The 14,448-nt window shown below is 51.1% G+C and overlaps 5 protein-coding genes across 5 annotated transcripts; 2 read left to right on the forward strand and 3 right to left on the reverse strand.

Moving 5' to 3' along the window:
• Window positions 1-1,500: 1,500 nt before the first annotated feature.
• On the reverse strand, window positions 1,501-2,446 carry T310_3949 (Ubiquitin--protein ligase; the record flags this gene model as incomplete). The annotated part of the gene is made up of 3 exons (XM_013473217.1): window positions 1,501-2,230; window positions 2,287-2,366; window positions 2,420-2,446. The coding sequence occupies 3 exons, from the start codon at window positions 2,444-2,446 to the stop codon at window positions 1,501-1,503; spliced, it is 837 nt and encodes a 278-aa protein (XP_013328671.1).
• Window positions 2,447-3,522: 1,076 nt separating this feature from the next.
• Window positions 3,523-4,658, forward strand: T310_3950 (Outer membrane protein, OMP85 family; the record flags this gene model as incomplete). The annotated part of the gene is made up of 2 exons (XM_013473218.1): window positions 3,523-3,532; window positions 3,670-4,658. The coding sequence occupies 2 exons, from the start codon at window positions 3,523-3,525 to the stop codon at window positions 4,656-4,658; spliced, it is 999 nt and encodes a 332-aa protein (XP_013328672.1).
• A 477-nt stretch (window positions 4,659-5,135) lies between these two features.
• On the forward strand, window positions 5,136-6,192 carry T310_3951 (Rab GTPase interacting factor; the record flags this gene model as incomplete). The annotated part of the gene is made up of 2 exons (XM_013473219.1): window positions 5,136-5,468; window positions 5,575-6,192. 2 exons carry the CDS (start codon window positions 5,136-5,138, stop codon window positions 6,190-6,192), a joined length of 951 nt encoding a protein of 316 aa, XP_013328673.1.
• A 239-nt stretch (window positions 6,193-6,431) lies between these two features.
• On the reverse strand, window positions 6,432-8,753 carry T310_3952 (uncharacterized protein; the record flags this gene model as incomplete). The annotated part of the gene is made up of 1 exon (XM_013473220.1): window positions 6,432-8,753. The coding sequence occupies one exon, from the start codon at window positions 8,751-8,753 to the stop codon at window positions 6,432-6,434; it is 2,322 nt and encodes a 773-aa protein (XP_013328674.1).
• A 603-nt stretch (window positions 8,754-9,356) lies between these two features.
• On the reverse strand, window positions 9,357-13,164 carry T310_3953 (uncharacterized protein; the record flags this gene model as incomplete). Its single annotated transcript, XM_013473221.1, has 8 exons — window positions 9,357-9,927; window positions 10,041-10,638; window positions 10,851-10,967; window positions 11,242-11,294; window positions 11,364-11,456; window positions 11,508-11,555; window positions 11,641-11,695; window positions 11,820-13,164. 8 exons carry the CDS (start codon window positions 13,162-13,164, stop codon window positions 9,357-9,359), a joined length of 2,880 nt encoding a protein of 959 aa, XP_013328675.1.
• Window positions 13,165-14,448: the final 1,284 nt, after the last annotated feature.

Below are 14,448 nucleotides of genomic sequence, written 5' to 3' on the forward strand. Positions count from 1 at the left end.
ATCTTTGATGCGTTTAGACGCCAAGTCATCGTCATGATCGATGAACGTAAAAGACGGACGATCCGATGGCTTTGGCTTTGGCTTGGACGACGCTCCTAAAGCCGTCGAATAAGCTCAAGGAGAACGTGGTTAGCTTCGCAGATCCGTCCAAACTTCTGGGGTCTCCCGAATAGGCATTCGCTGTTCACAGAGCAGTCATTCCTTGATAGGGAAGCATGTATTGCATGCTAAGTACATGGACAATCGTGTGGAGAGAAGACATGGAGCCCATTTCTCATATATAGGTTATTTTTTTTCTTTTGTCTCCGTGTATTCGGACGGGAGTGGGGGTGCTGGCTTCTGGAGAGAGGGCCAGGCCGACTCTGCCCCATTTCATTCTCCGGCGGGAGCAGGCCGGAATCGAACTTGAGAAGCATGGAGGACAAACCTTGGTTGGAACGACGAGCAGGAGCGCTCGACGGAGCATTCTCTGAAGACTGAAGTTGATTCTCCATCACCGGCACCTAGTCACTGCCACGACCCGGGGGCCGCAGGCGGCTGGGTGTGAGGTGACACTCGGGCAGGGCAATGCCGTGGACGCCGGGACAAAGGCGCTCCCACTCAGGGCGGCGACACGGCGAGACGGGGCCAGCGCGGGGAGAGCTGGGTCACAGGAGGCAGGCGTGACGAATGGAGGCCGTACCAAGGCGTTCTGGGTGCTGGAGTCGGTGTCATGCACGGAAAGGGCAGTTAGTCTGCTCAAAGGGATGATTGTTATTGACGGAGCACAGTCGCAGCGGTCAGGAGAGCGGGGAGACGGCGTGCGGCCAGCACAAGCCCAATCGAGTTATCGGAGGATTCCAGCGCCACAGCCAGCCAAACCATGCCTGCGCTTGGCGTCGCCAGGCTGGAATCGCCTGCAGATTGCCAGATGCGGGTTGCACGGCACGCGTGCTGGCGACACATGGGCCATGCTATCCATCCCAAGCACGAGATAACCAATCCACTGTCGCTGCTCTGCACCTCCATCTATGACGGCTATGCTGATGTGGACAGTATGAGATCGAGTAGTCACCTGAGATAGGCGTCCTTTTTTCTTTCTCTGCAGTTACAAAGCAGGTATGAGCTGACAAGGTGGGGACCAAGTGTATGTCATACAGTACTTTCTCCTAGGTCCCTACCATCTGGTCCTCTTGATTGAAACAATGCCACGAGGATCGTACAAGGCCTGCATTGACCCATCTTGGGACACAACTGGTGATGATGCATATGTTTCATGAAGAACTATCTTCAACATTATGCCTGTTACTCAAACATGACGAAAAAAAAAATAATAATAAAAAGCACTACCTCTGGAAAACGCCAATCCCCTCAGACGCCATGTCCCCTTTCACCAGTGTAAGAAAGAAGCAGTTAATGTACTGTATGTCGCTTGGCCCTGACAATGGTCCTGACCTGTGAGCCAACAGAGATGGTCTGCTATCCACCATAAGCCGCATTGCTTTCTCTTCCTCACCAACATCACCCCTGGATATCCCGAAACAGTCTGGCCAGGATCGCATATCCAAAGACCACCGCGAGCCCTACCCAGAACTTGTGTCGTCGAATCCAGCTCTGGCCGGCTTCCCGCGCCACCTGCCCTCCTTCCATGACCGCTCCCAGACGTGGACCGCTTCCATTTGGTCGCCTACGAAGTGCGGACGTTTCGGGTGAGCAGTTGGTCGTCGTCGTGGCATTAGGATCGGGCATGACCTGCCCAGTGGCCACATCAATCCGGTTTTCCTTCATCCACTTCCAATTTTCTTGATCCAGCTCCGGCCACTCCGTACGGAACTTCAACCCCCCGTCGCCGGCTTTGATATTGTTGATTCCTTTGCTGGTGGCATTGACTCCGGGAGCTACGTTGGCGTATGATCCACCCCCAGTCGAATTCCACCATCTCGATCGCGCCGCATAGAGTCTGCGTTCACTGTCCGATGCGCTGACACTTCCCGTAGTCATCTCCTCGCTCGTCATGAAGGACAAAAGACCGATCAAAATGGTCGATACCTCCCATGCCGGGTTAAAGGATTTGGGGTGGAAATCGCTGATACTAAGGCACAGTCGTGCAGAGGGCTGAAAGCGACCGCTAGGAGTGTGCATGCGTATTGCCGGAGGCGCAAAAGGGTATTCGGGAGGGAAGATCAACGTGCCCCAGTATTGACCATTTTCATATGGAGTCTTCGGCGGGCCTGTAATGATGTAATGCCATCTGACCAGGATCAGCACATCTGAATCAACGATAGAACAATTTCAAGCAGCACCTACTCCAAGATGTTTGACTCGGAAGGATGTGCGACAATGTAAGGTGGAGGGTTTTTTTGTATATTTTGGTATTCGCGTGTAAGCTACAATTCCAGTCAGCATCTTCCAGACCTAGAAATCATATCGAGCTACTCACGCGTTTGTAAGCCGCCTTGGTCGCCATGTTGCCGTTGGAGTAGCGTCGTCAGCTTTAAGCTGGAGGCGTGAGTGAGACCGCTGTGATGCAATGACGAATGTAGCAGAGAGGAAACGATTATGCACTATGCCAGTAGGATTCTAGAAAAAAGAAAAGATAGGCTCAAGGATATTGTGGCGGCAAGTTCAAAAAATGTCCCAGGAGTCGACTGACGGGGCCAAGCCTATCGGGAAGTGACAACAGCCCAAGACTGCAGACGTTGATTCACACCTAGGAGCACACTTGGCTGGCCATGGAGAACTGCCCCGATTGGGCAAGGCCGATGCATCGGAGATTCGGCGGCATGCCGGCAACAAACTCAGATCACGTGCGTCCGGCTTCTCTTTGCCGCGCATCGCAAAGGTAGTCGACAGCGACGTGCTCAGCCTTGGTTGTGCCATTGTAGCCGCCACAATGGCTTCTTCGCTTGCAAGTGATGATGATGATGTATAGTTGCCTGCCTCCTTGCTTCTGTGCTGGTTTTGCAGTATCTAAATAGAACCCTACTAATGCAGTGCGCGCTATGTCTAGATCTTCAGCCGGCTGCAACAGCCCACCGACCCCAAGGTGTTGGAGGAGCGACAGCAAGCCGTCAATGAGAGGATACATGCGATATACCAGAAGGCACAGGCGCGTCTTGCAGAGCTGGTAAAGCTTCCTCCTTTCTTGTGGAAAAGACAGAAGTCTATGCTTGAAGGAACCCCATTCTCTGACTATTCCGGCAAATGTTCATCAGATCGACCAAAACTCAACGCTGCCATGCACTATCTCCCGGATCCAGATCCTGAATGCTCCTCATACACGGAAGGGCTTTTTAGAGCGCATCTTCAACCCACTGCTCAGTGCTAATCGGGACAAGCCCTACACACTCTCAGAAGCGTTACGGGAAGTGTCTATCAGGGCAGACAAACTCAACCGGTTTGGTAGGACCTCTCTGTACCTCAAATTTACCAGCTTTTTCTAGCTTCGATGTCTCCGACTGACCATAGAAGACATTTTCCATCAGCCGATCTCGATCTCTTTGGACAAGCCTTCAGATCCGAATGCCCTGCCAACTGATCTCGATGTCTATCTGTCAGTCCGTGAAAAGTCGCGGATCCTGCTGAAGACTGGAACCGACCTTGGTAATGCCGAGGGCTCAGCTTACGGCAATCTCCTCTGGCGTAACATCTTCGGTGGCGCGGAGACGTTGAATGTAAACGCGTCCTTAGGCACGCGAACAAAATCGGCCTACCAAGCGGCATTTGAGACACCGATTCTGAGTGACCCGGATTTTCGCTGGGAGATTGGTGCAATAGGAAGTGCAACAGAGAAGCCATGGGCCAGTCACGAGGAAGTTCTCAAGGGAGGATGGACCAAGCTCCGGTGGCAGAGTACGTCGGGCCATCGACACGAGATCGGCTATAATGGTTTCTGGAGACAGATTACTGGATTGGCGGAAAATGCTGCCTTGACCGTTCGCGGTGATGCGGGCGACAGTGTGAAGAGCAGTATATTCCACACCTGGGTCCGTGATGGGAGGAACCACCCCCTTCTTCCCTCAAGTGGTCTTTACGTCAAAACTCTCAACGAGATCGCTGGCTGGGGACCCCTGAAAGGAGATGTATCATTCTGGAAGTCGGAGATCGAAGCTCAAGGAGCAGTGCCTATTCCCATTCCAGGAATCAAGGGGGACAGCGGAGTCAGCTTTACGACCGGGTTCAGAGCCGGGTTGCTTTACCCTCTCAACCTCGACTCAAACCCCAGACCTCAGCCTTCTCGCATTAATGACCGTTTCCTGCTGGGAGGTCCTACCGATGTCCGTGGCTTCCGTCAGAGTGGCCTTGGACCTCATGATGGAACTGATGCTGTCGGTGGCGACGTTTACGCCGCAGGGAGCGCCAATCTGTTCGTTCCTCTGCCCCGCGTGGGTGCCGACAAGCCATTGCGACTACAAGCCTTTGTGAATGGAGGCCGACTGTTAGCTTTGCGCACTTCCCAGAAGGGCACGCCTACGACAAACGAGGAGGTGAAGGATGCCATGGTCTCTACAATCAGAGAGCTAAGCCACGGTCTTCCCAGCGTCGCGGCGGGCATCGGACTGGTGTACGCGCATCCTGTTGCCCGGTTCGAGCTGAACTTTTCTCTGCCTCTGATCCTGCGCAAGGGTGAAGAAGGAAGAAAGGGATTGCAGCTGGGAATTGGTATAAACTTTTTGTAAGATACGTGTCAGCATAGTAGCATGGATCATTGAATAGAGGTTCTTTTCTCTTCCTTTTTTTTTGTTCTTCTCTCTTGTACTTTTAATTGCTGCATTTAGTATGCCCGATAAGAAACTTTGCCTTGAGCAACAGTGGTGGCTGGCAGGGGGCTGTAGTACTGTATCTATGTTCAGCAGTACACTACGGAACATAACCATGGCTTTCCGCAGCGGTGGCTTGATCCACCAACTGGACGTCTGATTGCGGACAGGCCAAGCTGTCTGCTCCACAACCACCAACTCAACTCACTTCATTGCTTTCCTCCTAAGCGGACACCTCGTCAAATAAACAAACCAGACATCACTGTACTTTCAACAAGTGTTTTATTGCTTCTGCCGACTGTTGAGAATTGTCTTTATTCTTGAAATTTTTTTTGCCCGCCTTTCCCAGACCCTCTCATTCGCGTTGCTTTAACGTCTAACACTCCCAAGGCCGCGATGGCCCAATACTATCAACAACAACCTTACGGGGGCCAGACCTCCGCTCAGAACCTTCAGTTTTACCCTTCCTCATATTCTGTCTCCGGCCATACGACGCCGTCGCAAGCTTCATACGGCGGTTATTCTAACCAGGCACAAGCATACCCCGCCGGAGGGGGAGGCGCAGGCTATGGCGGGTTTGGAAGTTCTGGTCCGGGCGTGACTGGGAGGATGGGAGAGCAGGGCGGTTTGAAGACAGGATGGTTGGCTGCTTTTGGAACGGAAGGATATGAAGGGGAGCCGCCGTTGCTAGAAGAATTGGGGGTGAATTTCGAGCATATCAGAACCAAGGTTTGTTTGTTCGAACGCATACCCCGTATCCCTCAAGTCAATGCTGTGTGTATGGATATGTCGAGGAAGACAAAGGCTGATTTTATTCGTGGGCGACCTTTTCCAGACTTTGACGGTTTTGAACCCTTTCGCGCAGATCGATCAGCATCTTATGGATGACAGTGACCTCTACGGCGCCATCCTCTATATTCTCCTGTACGGCACCTTCCTCCTGCTCTCAGGCAAGGTCTTCTATGGGTACATCTACGGCGTTGCCGTCTTCGGCACGCTGGCGCTTCATGTCATCCTCAGTCTCATGTCTCCAACTCTGGAGCCGGGAGCAGCGTCACCCATTCCCAACGCCGCCGATCCGAACAATTACGACCCTCACAACAAACCGCCCACTTCTTCATCCGGAGGCGGCTCGGCCGGCCACTTCTCCTCAACCTTGACTTTTCCTCGGTCCGCCAGCGTCCTGGGATATTGCTTCCTTCCGCTCGTTTTGACCAGTTTGGTCGGGATCTTGATCCCCATGGACACCATGTTTGGCTATCTTCTGACGACGGCAGCCGTCGGATGGTGCACGTACAGCAGCTCGGGCATGTTCTGTGCGGTCGGAAGGATGCGCGGGATGAGGGGGCTTGTCGCGTACCCGTTGGCGTTGTTTTATGTCGTGTTTGGCATCATGGGCATTTTTTCGTCTAGGGGCAGTGGCACGTTGGCCGCGAAGACGGGTTCTACATAAAAAAGGACATAGACTTTTTTTTTAATAACTGGCATCAAATCTATCATGTCAAACGGAAACGGATATCAAAAACCCATGCGACATATTCATTCATTCATTCATTCAAATTCATGATCACACCGTCACAGTCACGGGTATTATGCAGGATCACTAGATATCTATGTTTTATTTATAAAAATAATATGTCTATTTTGAAACAAATGACCACTTATTTTCCTTTTTTTCAAGATTCTTTTTTCCTAAGTTGTTCGTATTTCACCCTTTCTAGGCGCCCACCCCTTTAGCCAATCTCTTGCCTTGTCCAAGTCACCCGCTCCAGCCTCGACAGCTGCGACGCACCATTCAATATCATAGACACCCTCAGCAGCGAGCATTTCAGCAAGAATGCGTCGTTGCTGGCTCGTTTCGTCTGTGCAGAAATAAAATGGTGCGGCGTTGGCGACTCCCGGCTTCACACTAATGGCGTCAACCAAGGGTTTGGCGATATCCAAAATCTCTTTGGACCCGGATGGTAACGGTGTTGGTGATGTCGTCTGCTTCTGTCCCGTTTTGCAATACCGGTTGTGACACCAAGGTTTCCCACACCCAGTCAACATCTGCGACAGATACCGCCGCTCAATGCGTCGACGAAGAGCTTTCCCTTCCGGATCATGAATGTCCACATAGAGAGGACCGAAGCAAATGCCGCACAGGCCAAGAGAGTCGTTGGTTGCTTTGCTGGCGGAGCCTAGTAATGTACGACCGCAATTCTCATTTTTACAAATTGCAGGTGGCGGTCGAGACAAGCGCTCTAAATCGTGATGGCGAAGATGTGTCTTCATATCGCGAAGCCTGATAATCTTATTGCACAGATGGCACTCCGTGGTACGACTCCCATCGATGAGCTCGTGAGGCGTCAGGCCGGACAATAATACTTCGGGGTCAGTGACGTCCGGATCTGAATCTCCCTGCTGTGGGACAAGGAGGTGACAGAATTGGCAGAGAATGAGTTTTCCCGGGCAAGTCGCCGTCCGGTGGTGAGCGAGACCTGGTAAATTCGGAGCCACGAACGAGCAGTTAGGACATGAATAAGAGCTGTGGCTGACAGTGTCATGTTTCATCTTGCTTGAAGCATCATTTCCATAGGCGTCGTCATCCGGACAATGCCAGTGATTCTGCCATTCTGCAGAGGATTTCTGGAAGACGTTCTTGCATTTCGGGCAGAAGACATTGTTTCGAAAGCAGAAGTTCTCGTGCAAAAACAAGGTCCTTTTCGGGACCCATTGGTGACAATTCTTGCATTGAACATCTTCGGGGTCGTGAGCTTCTTCATTCTCCTTTTCATCAGCCAAGGATGTCTGTGTAACCCGCAGGTTGTACTGCAGTGGCCCCTTCCGGTCATCCCTGTCACCGTCCTTCGAGTCCTGCGTCACAGGAAATGCATGCACTGAGATGTATAAAGCCTCGGCGTCCACCAACTCGATATTCGTCGGCTGTAGTTTAAGCCGCTTGGGGGACCTCGTCGACAGATCCCCAAACACATGCTCATCGTCCCTTGGACGGGCCCTTTGCCGCGACGAAAAAGGGCTGACCAAGAGATCGATATCTGCACCATCAGCGGCCTCAAGCTCAACATTAAGACCCGCTTCGCGATCCCACTCGCGCAGTTCATAATCCACATATTCTCCTCTCCGAACCTGACCAAAGACCTCTTGCCCTAGCGAAATAGGCCCGCCTAGTGAACTTCCTTCTTTCGTTCCAGGCGCACGAGAGGCCTTTTCCAACCGTCTCTGTAGAGTTTCCCTGGCTTGTTCCTCATTCAAAGGTTCAATGTCAACTTCCAGATCGGTGTCCACAATGCAAATTCCATCCCCTTCTGGCAACACCTTGTCCACCAGGAATCGAAAGTCTCCGTGGCGACCTCCGGCAACTGTGAGGATCTCTCCGGTCGTCAAAGTCGTAAAGTTATCCCGCAGATGGCGTTCTAGGAGCGCCTTCCAGTCCTCGGGATCGTAGCCCGCTTCCAGCGGACGCAGGCGGACGTATGTTCCCTTTGGTAATTGCTTCGCATGGACTGTTACCGTTGGAAGCAAATCTTTCTGAGACCCAGCAACATCAGTTGTATCGGCCACGTCCAGCGCCTCGCCTGTCCCGCCCTCGGCAACCCGCAGGAAATAACCATCTTCCAAACCCAGAGACTGTCGCAGAAAACTGCTGAGACTGACCTCACCATCCCTCGCTGAAAATTCACGGATACCAGCATAGATGACCCGGCCGTTCTGTGGATTGACGATGCGAAAAGTGAGCGGGTGGGGAAGTTGTGGTTGGCGGGTCGAAGCCACGGCTGCTCGAGCTCGGGCTTCGGCGGCAAAGGTGTATGGATTGAAAGGATCAAACCCTGGAGTATGATTTATACGGGAGGAGCTGGGCTCCTCCACTACTGGTGCAGCAGCGAGAAGTTGTTCGAGAGCCGACTGAGGCAGGAGAATCTTGTCTCCTGGCAGCTTCGGCGTTCGTACGGGTGGGGTGACGGTTAGCTGCGCGGACCATTTCAATGAGTTGGAATTCGCATCGGTAGCCATTATTACGTCCCCAGCTAGGTCGGGATGTGTTCTTCACGAAGGAAAGAATAGTGACCGAAGGATGCGTAACGTTCGCATCTTCGATATCAAGTTCGAGAGGGGAGTGGGTCTGAATCAGTACGGAGAAAGGATGCGCGTGGTGTCTTCTGGAAGGTGCTCCGCATCAGTAACGTAATCAACCACCGAGCGACGAATACCACCGAGCGACGAATTTTCGCCGCACCCACTATAATTTTGAAGCTTTTCAACCACCAATACAATTAAATTAGACTATCTAGTAGTTGAATATATAGCTATTTATTAGGACAATTCCTTATGGTATGTCCAATAGTCCCACAGCCACTGCAGCGTTGTGGAGCTCGCCGTTGAGGCATAGGTGTAGGCTCATCAAGCTTCTCATTAAGCTGCGTATCAAGCTGCTGAATGCGATTTTGGCCTTCTTGTACAGATAAAAGGGTATCATTACCTAGAATAGCACGCCTTCTTGCCTTCTTTCTAGTTTTCCGCTCAGTCTCAGCTCGTAGAGTCTAATTCATCTCGAGAGAAGGTCATATCATGCCATCTGCGCGGCTTTTCAAGATGATGAATATGAGACATTGGCTGCTAGAAAGCTTTGCTTTCTTGCACTAAGGCTTTTTGCAAGCTGCGAACCTTGTGATCCAGCTGGTGAGGATTCTGAGGAGTTTGAAAAGCAGAGGAGACTGAACTTTCAACTGAAGCTGGTGGTGTTGGCGTACGAAGCTGAAAGGTAATCTTTGCAAGAACCCGCTCTTTATCAAGTGGCTTAAGTCCAGCTCCTGCAAAGCCTTTGCATATATTGTCTGGAGTAAACACTTCTGCACGAGCAGATGGATATAGGGATAGAAAGTCTTCCTTGTCAATATGGTTGTTGCCAGCAATCATTCTCTTTTCAAGCAGTTTTCCGTACGCGCGCTTAAGCGGGCCAAAAACACCAACATCAAGTGGTTGCAGGAGATGAGAGGCATGTGCAGGCATGCAAAGACAGACAATTGCATTCTCCTTGCAGAAAGTATCAAACTCTGCAGTTAAATGGCTACTATGGCCATCAAGAATAAGCAACCGCTTTGCACCAGTTGTATAGCGTCTGGAATATGGTTCAAACACCTCTTTCAACCAGCGAAGGCCTATTTCATCTGTTGTCCAGCCATTCTCGCTAGTTGCAATCCACCAGTCTTTGGAAAGTGTAGGTTCTTGATACCAAGCAGCCTGTTGAGATGCTGCTTTCAAGATAATCACTGGTGGTATATGAATCCCCTTTGAGCTCACAGTCTCAATGATTGTAACCCATTCACGGTTTCCCTGGATGACTGTACGAGGCCTTTCACTGCGTTCTGCTGCAGTAATAACCTTGGAGGTTGAGCAGAGCCCCATTGCAAAGCCAGTTTCATCAAAATCCAGATGTCATCTTCATGTATGCCATGTTCCTGAATAGCTGCATGTACAGCTTGAAACCATGGTATTATAACTCTTGGATCCTCCTGCTTTGCACGCTGGTATGTAATCCTTCGATTATATCTTGTACGCAGCTCAGGATGGCGCTTGACAAATTTATAAGCCCAGTTGATGCCAAGGACTGCAGTAGGATCCTGTAGACGCTCACGGAGTAATATTTGTGCCATTGAACGCAGAAACTCTGGCCGAATTGGAAAACCTCGTTTATCTGCCTCTAGTAATCGCTGAATAAGTGTTTCCTCTTCAATAGCCTTTAATCTATGGCCATTAGCACGTGTTTCTGCGCGTGGTTGTCTTCCTTTAAGGCGAGCGCGAAGGGTAGCCTCAGGCACCCCAAAAATCTCTGCAGCCTTCAGTATTGATTTGACTTTTTGATTTTTATAAGCTGCAATAGCCATTTGAATTCGGTTTTCTTGAGATAAAGGCATTTTTGATAGTGGTGGTGATAAAATGACGCGTTGAAAAAAGGAAGTGGTAGGGTGGAGGAAAATTCGTCGCTCGGTGGTATTCGTCGCTCGGTGGTTGATTACGTTAATCCATTCTTATCTTATCTAATTGGAACTTAGTGAACTACGTGCATACTTGCCACGGGCCGTACCCAATTTTCAATGGATGTTTGCTTACTTCCAGCGGCAAAACCTTCCCATAGCGTTCTACCGCCACATCGCACAGAAGAGAGGGAAGAGTGGATTAAAACACATTTCATTAAGTGGTGTATGATCCTTCCTTCCAAATCCAAATCTGTATGCTAAGTTAACGTGTATACCAACCGAAGTATATATCATAGCCAAAAACCAGCAGCGCTGAGACAAAACAGATAAACGCCACGTCCCATCAGCCCACAGTCCCAAGGAGTACCATATTAGCGCCATATAAACACAGTCACGAATCTGAATTTTGGGAATGCAATTGGCTACTCTCTTCATTCCAAGAGAGGCTCCTCGCTCTCCCTTAGTCAGGGGCAGTTTGCCAAGATCATATATTATATGGGTATCGATAATATTTTTGGAAGGACCTTCAATATAAGTCTCTTCCCAAGCGGCGTGAACTGGTATTGCACCAATCACACTGGACAATACATCATTAGTGAATTGACTTCGTGTCTACAAAAAAAAAAGGAATCCAATGACGCCTTACCTTCGTTGAAGAACAGCCATCATTGTGCTCGATACAATATTCACCAGGGCAGCTCTCGCAGTAGCGCTGGCATTCCAATTTGCAGCTTGCGCACTAAAATACCTCGTTAATCATTACCTCGCGCATTCAGAAGTGAGAGCTTACTGTTGGTCCGCATTCCCAGCAATCCCTGCTGACACCGGGGCCCAGCTTCTATTGAATCTAGTTAGTGACATGGAGCTCAAGGGGCGGAATGATACCACCCGAAAGACATTGCCCTTCAGATAAATGCACATACCTTGCGTTCCGGTGATTGGCCTGGACTTCGACTCCTGACGGCCGTCTGGTGGGGGCTGAGATGAACCATGACTTCCTCCGGATGGGGAAGACAATTGCAGCAAAACCACTTGTTGCACCGGTGACACCATCGGTTCTTCAAACAATCCTCGCATCGAGCAATCAAAACCGCCTTCTCACCTTCCGGTACCGGGCGCTTGGCATCAACGACCTTGGACGAATGTAGAGGGGGAGGACAGAGGAGGGGAAAGTGCTCGTCTGGCGACTCGCCCCAGATTGCTGGTCCTTCTGGCGAGGTATGACAACCATCACAGCCACAAGGTCCAAGAGCAACTGTGGCGATGGCGGGTCGGAGTAGTCCACCATCTGGTCGAGGTTGGCTATTGTTACTCGACGAATATAAATCGACGTTATGCCGAGGACCGCGGCATAGAACTGCGTCGAACGCGATAATACCTTCGCACTTCTGAATAGTTTGTGCCCAGCCATCTTCGATGGTGCCTCGCAAAATCCTGCCAGAGGGTTTGTACCACTCGTTCAGATGGTCCGTGTCCCTTTTTGAAGAGGCAGAGACCGAGTCGGAATCCTGGTTGGTGCTAGCCTGGGAACGGGACATGCTGGCAAGCTGGGACTTCCACCATTCCCTGCGAGAGGCCATATAGCGGCTGCGCGATGAGTTCTTGTTTGATTTTCTGGGAGTGAAGTGGTAAATACCCTTCACCTTCGGTGTGCCCTTGGGACGGTCCGGACGAACGGCGTACTGAAGGACTTGCATGAGTTTGCGCTCATTCATATGCAGGCATTCACGGATTGACAGAATGTTGACATTGAAACGATCAGTGAGGATGATGTCGGCAACCAAGTCGGCTGGGACTGACAAGCCGTCCAGAACCAAGGTCCGAACAGATCCAAGAATGGATCTCCGCTCTAGGTTGGTAAAAATTCCTCGCAGAGGGCCGGCGTAGAAATCGTCTTCAGTCAGCGACTCATCCATCCGTTCACCCCTCCAAGTCTCGCCGCCAACGTCGATTGGCGCGATCTTGGGTACCATGGCACCACGACACGTGGTCAAGTCGAGGTGCCGGAATACGTAAGGGGTCTCCATGATAATGGAGCGCATCGTGCGCGATGTTGCCGCCAGAGACATGAGGGAAGAGATAGGTAGAAGGGGGGCCATGTGGTCCAGGATGAGACTGTTAGACAAGACATCGACCAAGGACGGAGGCTTGGGCGACAATTCGATTTTCTCTTCCTGCGGAGAAATTGGACCGTCATCCTGAGTGTCATTGACTTGGTGTACCGTCACCAAACCCAAGTCCTTGGGAGTAAGACGGCGGTGGCTGTAAAAGAAGTCATGGTTATATCGGATAAGATTTTTCTTGTATGCTGCCATGGCGCCAGCAGTGACGTCTTCGCCGAGCGCCATCACAGTAGCGGCATTGGGCTGGATCTCCTCGAGAGTGGTTCTGGCTTTCGCCAGTTCCGTCTCCAGCAGGTCAACGGTGGACTGGACAACGACAGGCATGATGGAGATAAACCCGGGCAGCAGTCACAACTTTGCTAGAGGCGTCTTCTTTCTTCTGCTCCCAGGCAAAGAGTGGTTTTGTTTTTGTAGTAGGAAATCAGCAGTGCAATATAGGATCCAAACTGGGAAAAGAAATCGTATATATACAGATAGACCCAAAAGGGGAAAAAAGACAGGGGAGCAAGAGGGAGAAAAAAAATATAGAGAGAGCGCGTGATAGCAGAGCGATAGCTCCACGGTGGAGCCAAGATAGCCGCGACCAGATCACTAGACGCCGGGGTGGGTTCGGTGGGTTCTGGAAGGAAGCCGATCGGGAACGGGCAACAAAAATAGGCGGATGCAAAAATAGTTAGTTTGTCGAGCTGGAGACGGAAGGACCAAAAGAGCAAGTCCGGAGGTCCCGCCAGCTTCCAGAATCGAGGGCCAGGCAACGTGCGTGTGGAGCAGGTGGCCAGGGCAAAGGTCCAGGCGTGTGGTAAGTTAATAATCATCAGAAGAATTAAAAAAAAAGAACGTTGAGAGTGGAGAACCCTCCCAGAGTCAATATTCAGATTCAACCATAGAGAGTGACTCAGTGCTCCGTAGAGAAGCCCTTAGTATAATAGATATACAGAAGCGTGCCGTGGCAACAGATGACGGGAGATGAAGTAGTCTATGTATAAGAGAAGAGACGCGTGGATACGACAGATGAGCGCGGAACGCGGCGGATGGTGGGAATAAATATGCCAGCGTATAACAAGGGAGTTACATTACATATTTAGTCAGCCTCTGCTACATCTTGCCCAAGAATGAATTGCATGGCAAAGAATCGTGGTTCGAATGCAATGGGGATTGGGGGTGCACGGGTATAACTTGACCGAGAAAGCGGTCTGCAATGCAGATCGGCCAAGATTTGGGGAGATCGCCTGTCTTGCTGCAAGATTCCAACAGTCCAACTTGGCCCAGCATGAGGAATTGATTCGTGGCGAGAAATGCAGCCAGTGAGTATCGGACAGGGCAAGACGCAGCGTGGGGGTTGCGCGGCGTACCGGGTAGGTCCCTAAAGGCAGAACACTTGGGTCTGGTTGGGGGCAAACAGAACAGCATTTCGAGATAGAAATGAATGACAATGGCATCTCCGAGCATCGGGGGCAGTTGCCACCGGGCGCTGAGCCTTGAACAGCGGCTCCTTCCCGCTGGTCACGCGCCCGAGAAGCTCTTGCTCGCCTCGCAGACACGCAAGCCATCCCGGCCCCGAGTGGGACTGCACGCATGGCCAACTGTCAGCACGCAGCACAGGCAGGG

The sequence above is a fragment of the Rasamsonia emersonii genome (assembly GCF_000968595.1).
Source record: "Rasamsonia emersonii CBS 393.64 chromosome Unknown ctg1118621760090, whole genome shotgun sequence".
Lineage (NCBI taxonomy): Eukaryota > Fungi > Ascomycota > Eurotiomycetes > Eurotiales > Trichocomaceae > Rasamsonia > Rasamsonia emersonii.